The sequence below is a fragment of the Geotrypetes seraphini genome, chromosome 4, assembly GCF_902459505.1.
Source record: "Geotrypetes seraphini chromosome 4, aGeoSer1.1, whole genome shotgun sequence".
Lineage (NCBI taxonomy): Eukaryota > Metazoa > Chordata > Amphibia > Gymnophiona > Dermophiidae > Geotrypetes > Geotrypetes seraphini.
This window is the reverse complement of record NC_047087.1, coordinates 256,198,246-256,213,040: the sequence shown is the minus strand read 5'-3', so window position 1 is coordinate 256,213,040 and position 14,795 is coordinate 256,198,246. Positions and strand designations below refer to the sequence as shown.

The 14,795-nt window shown below is 45.1% G+C and overlaps 1 protein-coding gene across 9 annotated transcripts in view; it reads right to left on the bottom strand.

The window, feature by feature from the left end:
- STAMBPL1 (STAM binding protein like 1) overlaps positions 1-14,795 on the bottom strand; it is a 93,944-nt gene that overhangs the window by 57,121 nt on the left and 22,028 nt on the right. For all 9 annotated transcript variants that reach the window (XM_033940220.1, XM_033940215.1, XM_033940214.1 and 6 more), the window contains exons 2-3: positions 13,016-13,099; positions 6,653-6,870 (exon numbers count right to left, since the gene is read on the bottom strand). In XM_033940220.1, coding sequence (XP_033796111.1) covers positions 6,653-6,870; positions 13,016-13,099 — 302 coding nt within the window. The remainder of the gene's footprint in view (positions 1-6,652; positions 6,871-13,015; positions 13,100-14,795) is intronic.

The following is a 14,795-nucleotide window of genomic DNA, read 5'->3' as shown; positions in this document are numbered from 1 at the left end:
AAGAAGAACTTCCTTACGTTTGTACGGAATCTATCCCCTTTCAACTTTTAGAGAGTGCCCTCTTGTTCTCCCTACCTTGGAAAAGGTGAACAACCTGTCCTTATCTACTAAGTCTATCCCCTTCAGTACCTTGAATGTTTCGATCATGTTCTCTCTCAATCTTCTCTGTTCGAGGGAGAAGAGGCCCAGTTTCTCTAATCTTTCATGAATCTAGTGACCAGAGAATGCACTGACAAAGGCTTTTTATCCACAGCAGCATAAAATGCTGGAATAGTACCAAGGTGTGCTCTGACTGAGGAAGTGTTAAGACCAGAATCCAAGAGGTGTAATACAATAAATAATCTAGAACTGATGGGAGAGGACAGGATATTGTATCCAAAGAGCTGAGGTGACACCACATTATGAAGCGAATCAACTTAAAGTAATAGCAGCATTGTGTAGAGGATTTTATGGAAGCTTCAAGTGTACCTGATACTGGAGTCAAAAGGGCAAAAGCATCTAGCTGTTAGGAGAGATATCACACTGTAAGAGTCAATGAGTATAGATTGGGATGAAGGGAGCCCTCATTTTGAGTCAAGAGTGCTGGAAAGGTCTGAACTAGAAAGAGGTCTCATACGCCGAATTGTAGAAAAAGAGGAAACCATGGTTGCCATGGCCACCGAGGTGCTATAAGGATCATGGTGGTGTGCTGCTTGTGAAGTTTGAGTAGAGTTTTCCCGATTACAAGCAGTGGAGGGAAAGCATACAGAAACCTGTTTGTCCAGTCGAAGAGAAAGGCATTAGGCTCCAAGCGATTGGGAGTGTAGATCCTGGACCAGAAAGCTGGGAGCTTGTGATTGTGGTGGAAAACAAAAAGGTCCACTTCTGGGGTCCCCCACTGTACAAATATTTGACACAAGACAGCTGAGTTGAGTAACCATTTGTAAGGTTGTAGTAGCCTGCTTAACCTGTCCACTAGGATGTTCTGTTTTCCTGCGAGATATACCACTTTGAGGAATATGTTGTATGGGATTGCCCAGGACCAAACCATCTTCATTTCCCGACAGAGGAGGCATAGTTCATTGTCACCTAGTTGCTGTCCGAATAAGAAGATAACAATTGCCATACTGGGACAGACCAAAAGGTCCATCAAGCCCAATATCCTGTTTCCAACAGTGGTCAATCTAGATCCCAAGCTAGATTCTAGTAAAACCGATTCTATGGTGCTTATCCTAGGAATGGACTGATGGACTGTATTATTCATAGGCAGACAACTTCTGTAAGAGGGATTTCATATAAAAAGAAATGTAAAAATTATAACTCAGGATTTTGCTTGATGACATCGTGCTCTGGAAGATTCTACAACCAAACCTATCCTAGGTTTTCCCTTCTCTTCCAGGTGGATTGCTGGCATAAGTTCTGGAACTATTAGATTTCTTTAATGCTGACTCAACTAGAAGGGACTGATGTTGAAGCTGAGGTCTGTTAAACCTGGGACAGGACTGAACTCTGTAGAGAGTGCCAAATTTCCTGGGAGCTACTGGAATTAGCAGAGGTGTCGCCAAGTTCTTAAACATAGTCTCCTTCATTAGATTGTGAAATGGAAGCTTAAGACAGTCTTTTGGCTATTCTTCATAATCCAGAGCATCCATCAGTTCAGCCCTGGGCTCGGCTTCAGATTCCATCTTTATTGGCAAGGTATTACCCAACTGTCTTTCTCGTGGTGAACTCCTTCGAGGAGGAGGTGGAGATAGGTCTAAAGGGATAACATAAGAATCCCGATCCCCATGATCTGAGGAGTATCAAGACAGATCAGAGTCATAATGATCAATGGCATATCTTGGGGATTGAGATGATCATCAAGGCGACGACATGAGAATGGAAACATCGAGGATTGTTCTATAATGTACTTTGAGATGTCCTTTGTGCAAAGTGTCAGTACCAAGAACTAGAGTGCCTGCAGTGTGAAGATGAACTTTGCTCCCTGGATGATCTTCAAGGAGCTGATTGATGACGATGCAGAGTCTGAGACCTAGCCCTAGATAGCAGTTGAGAGCTCTGCTCGGACTGGGCTGGTATTGAAGGTGTAGAGACTGCCGACTTCTGCAGCATCTCAGCCAACTCCTTTTGGAAGCGTTTTCGAATTTGCTCTTGTAGGGACAGCGCTGGTACCACATCAGCTAGCAGTACCGATGGCACAGGTTGTAAACAGTGTAGAGATGTTGGTGACCTTGATTTTGAGGCATGTCTCAAGGGAGACACCAGTTGCATGGATAGAGACCTTAGTTTGGTATGTCATCACTTCAAATGTGTCGAAGATGCACATGTCAACACCGAGGTAAGTCTGAAGAGAAAAGGAGGTTTATATTTTAAGGTACTTCTCCTGATGGAGGCAATGTTGGTGAGGATGTCTGGCGAGGAGTGGGTGTCGCTGGTACCAAAGCTGACACTGAAGGTTGAACATTAGTACTGGAGTTTGAATCAGCAGACATAACTGATGTTTTCAATGTCGATCCAAACAATTTCTCAAACTGCAATTGGTGAGCTCTCGGGGACTGCTTTTGTAGGGTGGAACAGCAAGCACAGGAATCTGGTTGGTGCTTGAGACCAAGGCATTGAATACATAAATTGTGTGGATCAGTGACTAATGCGGTCTGGTTATACCAAGTGCACAGCTTAAAACTACTCAAGAGCACTAGACATAAGAGGGGAACATCGCTCCAGCTAAATCGAAGGACTCAGTGGTCCCAGGGAGGTCAAGTAAAACTGAAAAAAACTCAATGCTTCCAGCCTGAAAATAGGCGTGAGGGGGGTCAAAATGCCCAAAATGAAAACCTTGTTCAAATTAAATAAGATTTACTTGTGATAAAGGAAAATGAAAGACACTGTGGAAAAATGAAAGGGAAGGCAAAAAAGAAGGGGAAAAATTCAACGCACTTGGAGAGATTCCAAGAAAACAGATTCTTAGCACTGCAGAAAATGAAGAACCGATGGTCCCGCAAGTCAATTTTGAGTGGGAATGTATCAGCACATGCGCCGTTATGAGCAGTCTTGAGACTTTGAAAATTTTTAAAGTGACAGTACAATTTAACACTGTATGTACCAGACTCTATGGATGATATCACCCACATGTAAGAATATGCTGCCCACTTCACAGGATAAATAACACTTTTCAGCTAGAGAGGCAAAAAACACTCAGAATTTAGAAAATTAGTTGGTTAGGCCGAGAACTTTTCAGCATATCCTCTTATCAGACAATTCAGGCAAGCCTGGTGGCTGCGTTCCACATTTCACATGAGAAACCCAGGTTTGATTTCCAAGCCAGACTTCCGATAGATAGGTTAGCCAGGACTAGGGATGCTGAAGAGGCAGCATTTATAGACCTTCTCTCTTCCTGTGAAGAGTCACTTGCAATGCCACCTAATGACCAGATTCAGGCTCCAGAAGTAACCACTCAAAAAGAGGGAAAAGCATTGCAAATGAAGGTTCAGGGTGCTAGAGCTCCACAACTAGAAGCCTACAGAAGCAAAAAAACTAAACAAACCCCCCCAAAAAACCAATAGCTAACAAATATAACATTTTGTTATTTATTTTTGGATTCAGCAAGTTCTTTCTGCTCCTTTAAACTTTCAGTTCACCTTCAACCCAGGCTGGAATCTAATGCCCAGCATCTTCCTATTCCCAGATAATTGAAAAATTTTCCCTATTTCATATCCTACTCCATTTAGTCATGTTATAGCGTTGACAGTCACTGGTCAGGGTCCAACCACCAGAGGGCCTTTCAGGACCCTGAAAATCAAGGACCTTAAAACTAGCCTCTAGATGTCTTCAAAGCACAATGAGTAGGATTCCCTCTACTCCTCTAGATGGAAACATTCCCAGTCCTGACTGGGAATACAGTGCAATGCCAACACTGAACCACCAGATCAAAAAGCTTTTTGTATCTCTTCCTCTTGTAAACATACTCCACTGCTTTTAGTACTAATCACAACACAGCAACTCTATCTGGAAATAGGATATATATTCTGTGACCTATTTTAAATTCATACTTTCTCAATTTCTACTAGTAAAGGAAATATTGTATATTCACAAGTACGAAGTGTATAACAAAAGATCTTTGCCAGCTAACATAAATAGAAAAATTACCTTCCATACAAAATAACTCCTAGGTGAAGTGTGGGTATTTGTTAAACACATTATGTTTATTCATTTTAGTGAAATGAGCCATATAATTTGGATACAAGGAAGAATTCTGGCTTTATTTAAAAAATATCTTATTCCAAAATTTAGTAAGGGCTTTCTATTATATTTTCATGTAGTAAATCACGAGATGGGAAATCACTAGTCTCTGAGGGCCACAAACGGAGAAGAGTTATCAAACTAATCCTAATGAATATGCATGAGATGAAGTTTCATATCATTGTGACAGAAACAGTATGGGACATCCCCTATGCCTCCACAAACTCAAAATATAAAGCTGGAATGACTCAAGAAATGCCTTAGCAGGTTGTAAGGTCATTTTTAAATATTTTTAATCAAGTAAAAATATTTTAAATATTTTTAAATAATACAATGTGTCTCAACTGTTTAAAAGAATCATTCAAGCTTATTTCAGAGCACTTCATTATGTACAAATTCCTGCCACTGCCAGTATTCCCATAAACTAACATATCGACTCACTACCACATCATCATCGGGTCGTATACTCACTGAAGTGCTCTGGATAATCTTGACACTCCAAAAAGGCCTTAGAACATTGAATTTTACACTGTAAAATGAATGTTAATTTCCCAGTTATTCTGAGTGTAGATTGTGCTTTCACCCTGGCTTCACTTGGATTCCCTTCAAAGCTTATCGGCCAACTGTGTGCCAAACTAGAATCCTAAGAGCCAAGGTATACAGAGCCCAAAAGCGAGAATGTGTACCTGAATGGGCACAGCTGCAATAGCTTTTGAGCTTGCACTCAGATTTAAAATAAATTAACCTATGCACCCCCTGGATATCATTTCACTGAATTTTTAAAACATGCAATGTACAAATGTCTCTTTCAGCAAACACACTTAAAAACTCTCTCTCTCTCCAGGCATTTCTTCCTATACAAGTAAATACTGTCAAAGTCAAATAAGAGTCCTAAAGATACTGCTGAAATATACAACAAGTCTTTAAAATTGGCTTTTACACAGCAAAAGCTCAACAGTGGACATGAGGGGGAAGGGGCTGTTGATATGACTATATTCACTGTGCTCTGATTGCTCTAATCACAGCTTATCAGTGGGCCTGTTCCTGGATAATTCTGCACAATGCTGTATACATTTAATTGAACTTGCATTTATAGATCGCTTCTAGCTCATAAAGGACTGAAGTGAATGATAAAAAAAATTGATGTGTAATATGAGTTTTTAAAGGCTTTACTTAGTCAATATATAGTCATCCTAATTATTCTTTATTCTGAATGTCAGGGAATGCATCAAAGAAAAAACAAAGAAAAACTGTAGACAAACGTACAAGGATGCAGGCTAAATTTATTATAACAAAACTATGAATGTGGTTAATATTACCACCTTAAAAAATTAAAAAAAAAAATATTACCACCTTAAAACAAACCAAAGGACCTGACACGGTCCATGTTTCAGTTAACAAGCCTTCATCAGGGGTTCCAGGTTGATAAGGTATCAAATAAATCCACAAACAAAAACTTGGCTACGGAGTAGTTTACACAGAGACCGTTCTTCAGTTATCGACTTTTACTTGCACAGGCTAAGTTTTTTTGTTTGTGGATTTATTTGATACCTTATCAACCTGGGACCCCTGATGAAGGCGTGTTAACCGAAACATGGACCGTGTCAGGTCCTTTGGTTTGTTTTAAGGTGGTAATATTAACCGCATTCATAGTTTTGTTATAATAAATTTAGCCTGCATCCTTGTACGTTTGTCTGCAGTTTTTCTTTGTTTTACCTTGTGTTTTTGTTCACTGCAGACCTTGTTGGTTATTCCTTTGTTGTTAGGGAATGCATCAAGACATTAAGAAAAATGCATATTGTATAGTTTCTGGTCTTTAAAGCAAGTTTCACATTGTTTCTGGATGATAGCAGTAGACATAAATAGAAGAGCTTAGTCTGTGTCCTAAAGCAGTCCAAATATGTTCTCTGTTGTTCAAGCACTGAGAAGAGTCCAGACATTGCTTCCATGAGCAGAATGCTCATGGTCACACTATTCAACAAAGTCATGCCACCACCATTGCTCTGAATGCACATCAATCCAGTCTCACTGTGAGTTGTTTTAGTTCTTCTTTGAAGATTTTGGGTAAATAAATAAATTTTAAAAATTGTAATTTAAAGCTCGCCACGGTTTCGTTTACATGGGAGGCAGACTTCCATTTACAAATGTGGACTCAAACCTCCACTGGGCTAGATATCTGACTTTCCTCATAAGACATTCCCCTCAAGTGCTGAGGTTTTCCTTTCCACTGGCAGAAGCTGCTTTCTGTGTTCTCGTTTTATCACAATAACTTCCTTGTCGCATCACATTCTGTCCCTTCTCACCTGTCATTCCACTGACACACACCAAACGTGGCATTCATGACAGTCTTTAACTTAGCATAGAAGGGAAACTCAGCAAATCTATTTAGGCAGATAACATATCATCATTTAGGAAATAGTAAACAATTTCTTACATTATAAACTTGTTATAAAGAACAAATGCATTTTCCAGGTTTCCCTCCTCTAAATATACAGCTGCCATCCGTTCCATCTCTACCCCGGATCGGAAGTAGCGGCGTGGAGTAATGTCCTCGTTGATTGTGACATTGCAGCCAAGTTTACTTAAAGCGCGTACCCGCTCTTCAGGACTCAAGGATATATCTGTATGGTCAGGCATTACTGCCAGTTTCTTCTGTAAATTCAGCAAAATACAAATTAGTTTTTTTATTGAAGAAATTCAGTCTTAGCCATTGCGTTCCTTCCCAACCCTCCCCCATTCATTACATGCCTTATTGGCAACAGAAAGACTAACAGAGGCCATTCTTTCAGAAATGTATTCATGTGTAAACAGCAACACCAATACACACATTAATCACACAGATATGTCAACACAATACCAAATTTCAGAGAGCTGCTATTTACATATAGAGATCAAGTACCGTATTTTCGCGGATATAACGCGCGCGTTATACGTGATTTTACGTACCGCGCATACCCCTCGCGCGTTATATGGCTGAGCGCGGTATACAAAAATTTTTAAACATAGTTCCCACCCCGCCCGACGCCCGATTCACCCCCCCAGCAGGACCGCTCGCACCCCCACCCCGAACGACCGCTCGCACGCGCTCCCACCCGCATCCACGATCGGAGCAAGAGGGAGCCCAAGCCCTCTTGCCCGGCCGACTCCCCGACGTCCGATACATCCCCCCCCCGGCAGGACCACTCGCACCCTCACCCCGAAGGACCGCCGACTCCCCAACAATATCGGGCCAGGAGGGAGCCCAAACCCTCCTGGCCACGGCGACCCCCTAACCCCACCCCGCACTACATTACGGGCAGGAGGGATCCCAGGCCCTCCTGCCCTCGACGCAAACCCCCTCCCCCCAACGACCGCCCCCCCCCAAGAACCTCCGCCCGTCCCCCAGCCGACCCGCGACCCCCCTGGCCGACCCCCACGACACCCCCACCCGCCTTCCCCGTACCTTTGTGTAGTTGGGCCAGAAGGGAGCCAAAACCCTCCTGGCCACGGCGACCCCCTAACCCCACCCCGCACTACATTACGGGCAGGAGGGATCCCAGGCCCTCCTGCCCTCGACGCAAACCCCCCTCCCCCCCAGCCGACCCGCGACCCCCCTGGCCGACCCCCACGACCCCCCCACCCCCCTTCCCCGTACCTTTGGAAGTTGGCCGGACAGACGGGAGCCAAACCCGCCTGTCCGGCAGGCAGCCATCGAAGGAATGAGGCCGGATTGGCCCATCCGTCCTAAAGCTCCGCCTACTGGTGGGGCCTAAGGCGCGTGGGCCAATCAGAATAGGCCCTGGAGCCTTAGGTCCCACCTGGGGGCGCGGCCTGAGACACATGGTCGGGTTTGGCCCATGTGCCTCAGGCCGCGCCCCCAGGTGGGACCTAAGGCTCCAGGGCCTATTCTGATTGGCCCACGCGCCTTAGGCCCCACCAGTAGGCGGAGCTTTAGGACGGATGGGCCAATCCGGCCTCATTCCTTTGTTGGCTGCCTGCCGGACAGGCGGGTTTGGCTCCCGTCTGTCCGGCCAACTTCCAAAGGTACGGGGAAGGGGGGTGGGGGGGTCGTGGGGGTCGGCCAGGGGGGTCGCGGGTCGGCTGGGGGGGAGGGGGGTTTGCGTCGAGGGCAGGAGGGCCTGGGATCCCTCCTGCCCGTAATGTAGTGCGGGGTGGGGTTAGGGGGTCGCCGTGGCCAGGAGGGTTTGGGCTCCCTTCTGGCCCAACTACACAAAGGTACGGGGAAGGCGGGTGGGGGTGTCGTGGGGGTCGGCCAGGGGGGTCGCGGGTCGGCTGGGGGACGGGCGGAGGTTCTTGGGGGGGGGCGGTCGTTGGGGGGAGGGGGTTTGCGTCGAGGGCAGGAGGGCCTGGGATCCCTCCTGCCCGTAATGTAGTGCGGGGTGGGGTTAGGGGGTCGCCGTGGCCAGGAGGGTTTGGGCTCCCTCCTGGCCCGATATTGTTGGGGAGTCGGCGGTCCTTCGGGGTGAGGGTGCGAGTGGTCCTGCCGGGGGGGGGATGTATCGGACGTCGGGGGGGGGGGCATCAGGCTTTCAGGATGGGGACAGACCTTCAAGGGGGGACAGGACTTCAAGGGAGGACAGTGCACGGAAGTCAGGGGGGGTGAACGGAGAGTCGGGACAGCGCACGGAAAGTCAGGGCGGGCGAAAGGAGAGTCGGGCAGCATGCGCGTTATATGCCTGAGCGCGGTATAGAAAAGTTTTTGTACATATCATCGTGATTTCTGCGCGCTATACCCCTGTGCGCGTTTTACAATGGTGCGCGTTATATCCGCGAAAATACGGTAAATGGGACTAAAATCTGCACATGTATTTCCCATTTACTAAGGGAATACACGTGTATGGAGAAAAATTTTTATGTTGGGTTTTATACCTGTTCAAAAGGCAAGCGCGAATATATTTCTTTTATTTAGGGCTTTAAAAAGCGATCATCGGTACAGGGCTTTGCACAAGGGATTAAGAGAGTCATTCTCCTTTAACCCATGTAGTTAATTTCCACCTCCAAAATGAAACCAAGCTAAAATTGCACCTCACTATATTGGCGATACACATGTAAGTCTGTAAAATGGGGCAGCTATATGCTTAAGTGGTGCCACTTAACATGTGGAAATTGTAAAATCACTTTTTCCATGCCTAAGTGCTAACAAATCCATATGGAAACTGCTGGGTTTGTGCTGTTCATTCCCCCCCCCAAAAAAAAAAAAAAAAAAAAAAAAAGTTTTCTGTACAATATCTGCTTCTGCTGTAAATGCTAGTAAAATATAAATGGACTCCTGCAGGTTATTTCAGGAAAGGCTCTGCATAAGCAGATCCTTTTCTAAAAATGTCACCGGAATTGAGCATGTCCCAGCCTGGTCATCTCTATTTCAATTTTCATGTAAAATTGAGCTCAGAATGCTCACTCCCAGACTGTCCCGATATTCACAGGCAAATACAGGCACCCTAGTCCCCCACCTCAGCCTATCCTGATGAAAACCATTGAAATACCTGCCACAGGTAGCAAAGTTCACTGAAGTTTGCAGGTATGTAGGCCTGTAAATTTAAAACCTTCTAGGAGTTTCAACACCCGCACCTCTCCCTCCTTAGTAATGCTATGTTCCCCATTACCCAAGATTATGTATGCTAGCTTGTAACCCATTCTGAGCTTTCTGGCAAGGCGGAATATAAATCTAAATAAATAAAATGTTGTCTAAGCATTTGCCTCTGGTGGAGTTTGTGAAAGCATATTCTGTGTGAACTTTCTCAAAGAAAATGTCTGAAATTCAGTACAAGCTCATGGATACATAAGCAGCAGTGATAAACTAGAAATGAACTAAAAATTACTTTTAGGTTACTTTTGCAGCATGGACTTTACCGTGCTCTGAAGAAGGGGGACCAAAATGCAAAGAGAAGTAGTTTATGATTTTAAGCAGAAATACTCAAAAATTGTGTGTTGAGGTAACAACCCATTTAGTAGGATATTTAATATTTATTTGGATTGCTCCTTACGTTGTATTTTTTGAAAAAGGAGTCATTGTAATCTCTCTATCTGCCTTTATTTAAGAGAGTGAAGTCAAACAGAAGAAAGGGAAACAAAACCAGATGTATATTTAATTCCTGGGTAAGCTCTAGAGTGCAAGACTTCTAACAACATCTCAGTCAAAAAAGGAGGAGGGGTAGAGAGGAGGCAGGGCTCTGCCACATCTTTGCAGAAACCCATGCAGACCAGACTCAGGGAAGGAGGCTAACAAAAAATGGAAAAAAAAAAAAAACCACCAGGGGCCTTGCAGTGCCTTAGGTTTAAATAAGTAGATATACAGCTTAATTCTCTGAGATAGAGTTTTAGAACCTGAAACACGGCCATGTTAGGGATGCTCAGAATTTCCAAGCACGTTTTTATGCTATTTAAGAGTTACATAATAAAACAGCTGTTTAACTGTTTTAATTACTTTCTGTGCAATCATGCTTTCTAGCTAGGATTATAATTACTGAGCTATGGAAACTTTCCTTGTGCCCTCTCCCTATGTTGTATTTATAGAGTACATCACAATAAATAATGCACCAATAAAGATACAAATACACTACACAGGAAGACCAGCTCACTATGAATTTCTAGTTTTAGGAAAAAACAAACAGCATTTCAAAGGCTTGTGCTTTAGCAGATTCACAGGGCAAACCAAAGGCTGGTATAAACCTGAAAGTTTATCCAGGATGGACTGGAGTGGATGGACAGTAGTTAATAAATAGCAAGGCCAATGCCAGGCAGTCAAACAGTAAGACATCTGAAGAAGACCAAAAAGCAGAAAACAGATAATATGGTAAACAATCTAGGGATCCTTTTATTTCATTTTAAAATCTTTTCATTGAAAATTTTGTGATAATTGTTACAAACAGAAGTAGATTATTCAGCATAAATGTTACAAATAAATTCACCCCGCTGTCGGGGTGGTGTGTCAGTTGGCAGCGGGAGACATTAGGCATCTCTCCCGTTTCCAGTGGTGTCGGTTGGCAGAGGGAGAGACTGGGCATCTCTCCCGCTGTTGCGTGTGTGTGTGTGTGTATGTGTGTAGTTCGTTTATTCTGCGCATGTGCCCATCACTGTAACCAGCGATAGGCACATGCAAATTTAGCGAGTCTTCGCTATTTTCTGCCAACTTCATTTGCATGAGCGTTTTTTGGAGAATGACTCTCTTTTTTACAATAGCTAGTATAACTGCTGTGTGGTTTTTTGAAAATCTATACCTCTATATCTAGCTATAAGAATTTACTACACTATTTGTTTTAAGACATATTCTTGCTCAACTCATCACTATAATCCATAAATAGAAAACATGAATGTGCAATCCTTGCATTTTCCATTAGAGAATGACACGGTGGTTGTTACCCATGGGTAACCCGCCGAAACGGTGACAAAACGGTGACAAAAAACAAAGTCACTGTGAATACAGGAACAAGGCCATTCACCGCCCCATGGAGCGGTGAATGGTCTTGTCTCGGCAGTTAAAGGAGTGAGCACACGCGGTGAACCAACGTGCGGTCCGGCAACCCCCTCTCTCCCGCCGGCTGTCTGGCCATGCATCTCCCTCCCTACTTTCCCTTACATTCTCTTTGTGGCGATTTCTATAAGGCTATGCGTTGTATTGCAGCTGGAGCCTTGAAGTCGCGTCGCGTGTGGCTGCTATAAAAGTCTCCTCTGACGCAACTTCCTGTTTACAGTTGCATTAGAGGAGACTTTTCCAGCAGCCAACGCGACGTGACTTCAAGGCTCTGGCTGCAATACAAGGCATAGCCTTATAGAAATTGGAAGAGAAGAAAGGAGATGCACGGCTGGCCGGTGGGAGGGAGCTGCTAGACCGCGTGAAGGGTGCTGGGGGGTGGGGTATGGAGAGGAGAAGATGCTGAAGCAGCCTGAAGGGAACTGGGGAAGAGAGAGTGGGGAGATGACGCTGAAGGGAACTGGGGAACAGGGAGTGGGGAGAAGACGCTGAAAAGAACTGGGGAACAGAGAGTGGGGAGAAGACACTGAAAGGAAATGGGGACCAGAGAATGGGGAGAAGACGCTGAATGGAATGGGGAAGAGAGAGTGGGAAGAAGACGCTGGAAGGGAAGAGACAGAGATGCCAGATTATGGGGGGAGCAGAGGGAAGAAGATGGGTGCCAGACCAATTGGGGGTGTGTGTGAAGGGAGAGGCACAGTAACAGAGCAAATATGGTTTTCAGCAGGGGAGACAGGAGAGGGCAGCCAGAGCAGGAGAGAGCAGCCAGAGCGCCGGCGAGTGAAGGAAATAACTCGCGGTATGTTCTGACCGCCTCTTCCTGCACTAAAGTCGGGCCTCACCAATCAGGAGCTATGTGTCAAAACAGCTCCTGAGTGGTGAGGCCCGACTTTAGTGGAGGAAGAGGTGGTCGGAGCATACCACGAGTGATTTCCTTCACTCGCCGGCGCTCCGGCTGCCCTCTCCTGCCCGGTCATTCGCGGTCAGAAAATACCGTGAATGACTGGGACCATGATTGACCAGGGGAGCACTATATATTAATTGTGTTTATAAAAATTTATAAACAAAGCCCTGCCAGCTAAATATCTCTTTCTCTAGTTCAGCAGCCAGAACTTTGATTTATAAGGAAGAAATAAGCTAAATATTGTAGTACTGAGGCTTGTATGGATGCTGCAGGGACGGGGCAGGGACAGTGGTCATGGGGACGGGACAGGGACGGTGGTCACGGGGACGGGGCGTGGACAAATTTTTTTCTCCGTGTCATTCTCTATTTTCCATGACACATCACCTTGCCTGCTTTTAGTAAAACACATACTTAGGACATACCAGTGAGCCAACAGAAAAAGGCTGCTCCTTATTGTCTTCTCTCTGCATATTTTCATATTCACGTCGTCTTCCCAATCCTTCCATCTACACTCAAAAACAAATAAGGGGAAAAATAATTAATACATGTTCATAGCTATTAGCAAACCAGTTCTTTGCCAACAGGTTATTAGTTAATATGAAAATTCTGGGTCAGACTACACTTACACACTCATTATCAAGTAAAATCACTTGAACAGAAACATATACAAACCAAATAGCTAAGAAATTTATAAAGGAAATATGTTCCACAAGTTCCCTAAAGGCTTACCCATTGGAGGTATTTGGCTTAAATGGTGGCTTACACATACAGCAATGTTACTTACCGTAACAGTTGTTATCCAGGGACAGCAGGCAGCTATTCTCACTAGTGGGTGATGTCATCCGACAGAGCCCCGATGCGGACGTCTCACAAGCATACTTGCTTGAAGAAACTTCAGAAGTTTCGAGATGCCCGCACCGCGCATGCACGAGTGCCTTCCCGCACGATGCTCCGGGCGTGTCTCCTCAGTTCAGGTAGCTAGCAGAGAAGCCAACCCAGGGGAGGTGGGTGGGACGCGAGAATAGCTGCCTGCTGTCCCTGGATAACAACTGTTACGGTAAGTAACATTGCTTTATCCCAGGACAAGCAGGCAGGTATTCTCACTAGTGGGTGACCTCCAAGCTAACCTCAATGGGATGGAGGGAGAGTTGGCAACTTAGGAGAATAAATTTTGTAATACTGTTTGGCCAAACTGTCCATCCCATCTGGAGAAAGTATCCAGACAATAGTGTAAGGTGAAGGTATGAACCGAGGACCAAGTGGCAGCCTTACAAATCTCCTCAATCGGTGTCAATCTGAGGAAGGCTACAGAAGCCGCCATTGCTCTGACCTTATGGGCAGTGACTTTACAGGGAAGGGGTAATCCAGCCTGGGCATAGCAGAAAGAGATGCAAGCCGCCATCCAGTTGGAGATGGTGCGCTTCGATATAGGTCGTCCCAACTTGTTTGGATCAAAGGAGACGAAAAGTTGAGAAGCAGTTCTGTGCGGTTTGGTGCGATCCAAGTAGAAAGCCAAAGCACGTTTACAGTCCAGATTGTGAAGAGCTGATTCTCCAGGATGAGAATGAGGCTTTGGAAAGAACACTGGAAGCACAATGGATTGATTGAGGTGAAATTCAGAGACCACTTTAGGCAGGAATTTCGGATGAGTGCGAAGGACCACCTTGTCATGATGGAATACTGTGAAAGGTGGATCCGCCACTAAGGCCTGAAGCTCACTGACCCTGCGAGCAGAAGTGAGGGCAACCAGAAAAACCACTTTCCAAGTGAGAAACTTCAGCGGAGCCTTGTTAAGAGGCTCAAAAGGAGGTTTCATAAGTTGGGAAAGGACGTTGAGATCCCAAACCACTGGAGGAGGTTTGAGAGGAGGATTGACATGGAAAAGTCCTTTCATATATCTGGAAACCACAGGATGAGCAGAGAGAGGTTTCCCTTGCAGAGGCTGATGGAAAGCCGCAATTGCACTCAGATGGACTCGTATCGATGTAGACTTGAGGCCAGAATGAGAGAGGTGTAAAAGATAGTCCAAACAGAAGACAGGGAGGCTCGCTGAGGCTCCTTATGATTAGAAACACACCAGGTAGAAAATCTAGTCCATTTTTGGGAGTAGCACTGTCTAGTAGCAGGTTTCCGGGAAGCCTCCAACACATCCCTCACCGCCTTAGAAAACTGACGGGGAGTCACGTTGAGAGGAACCAAGCT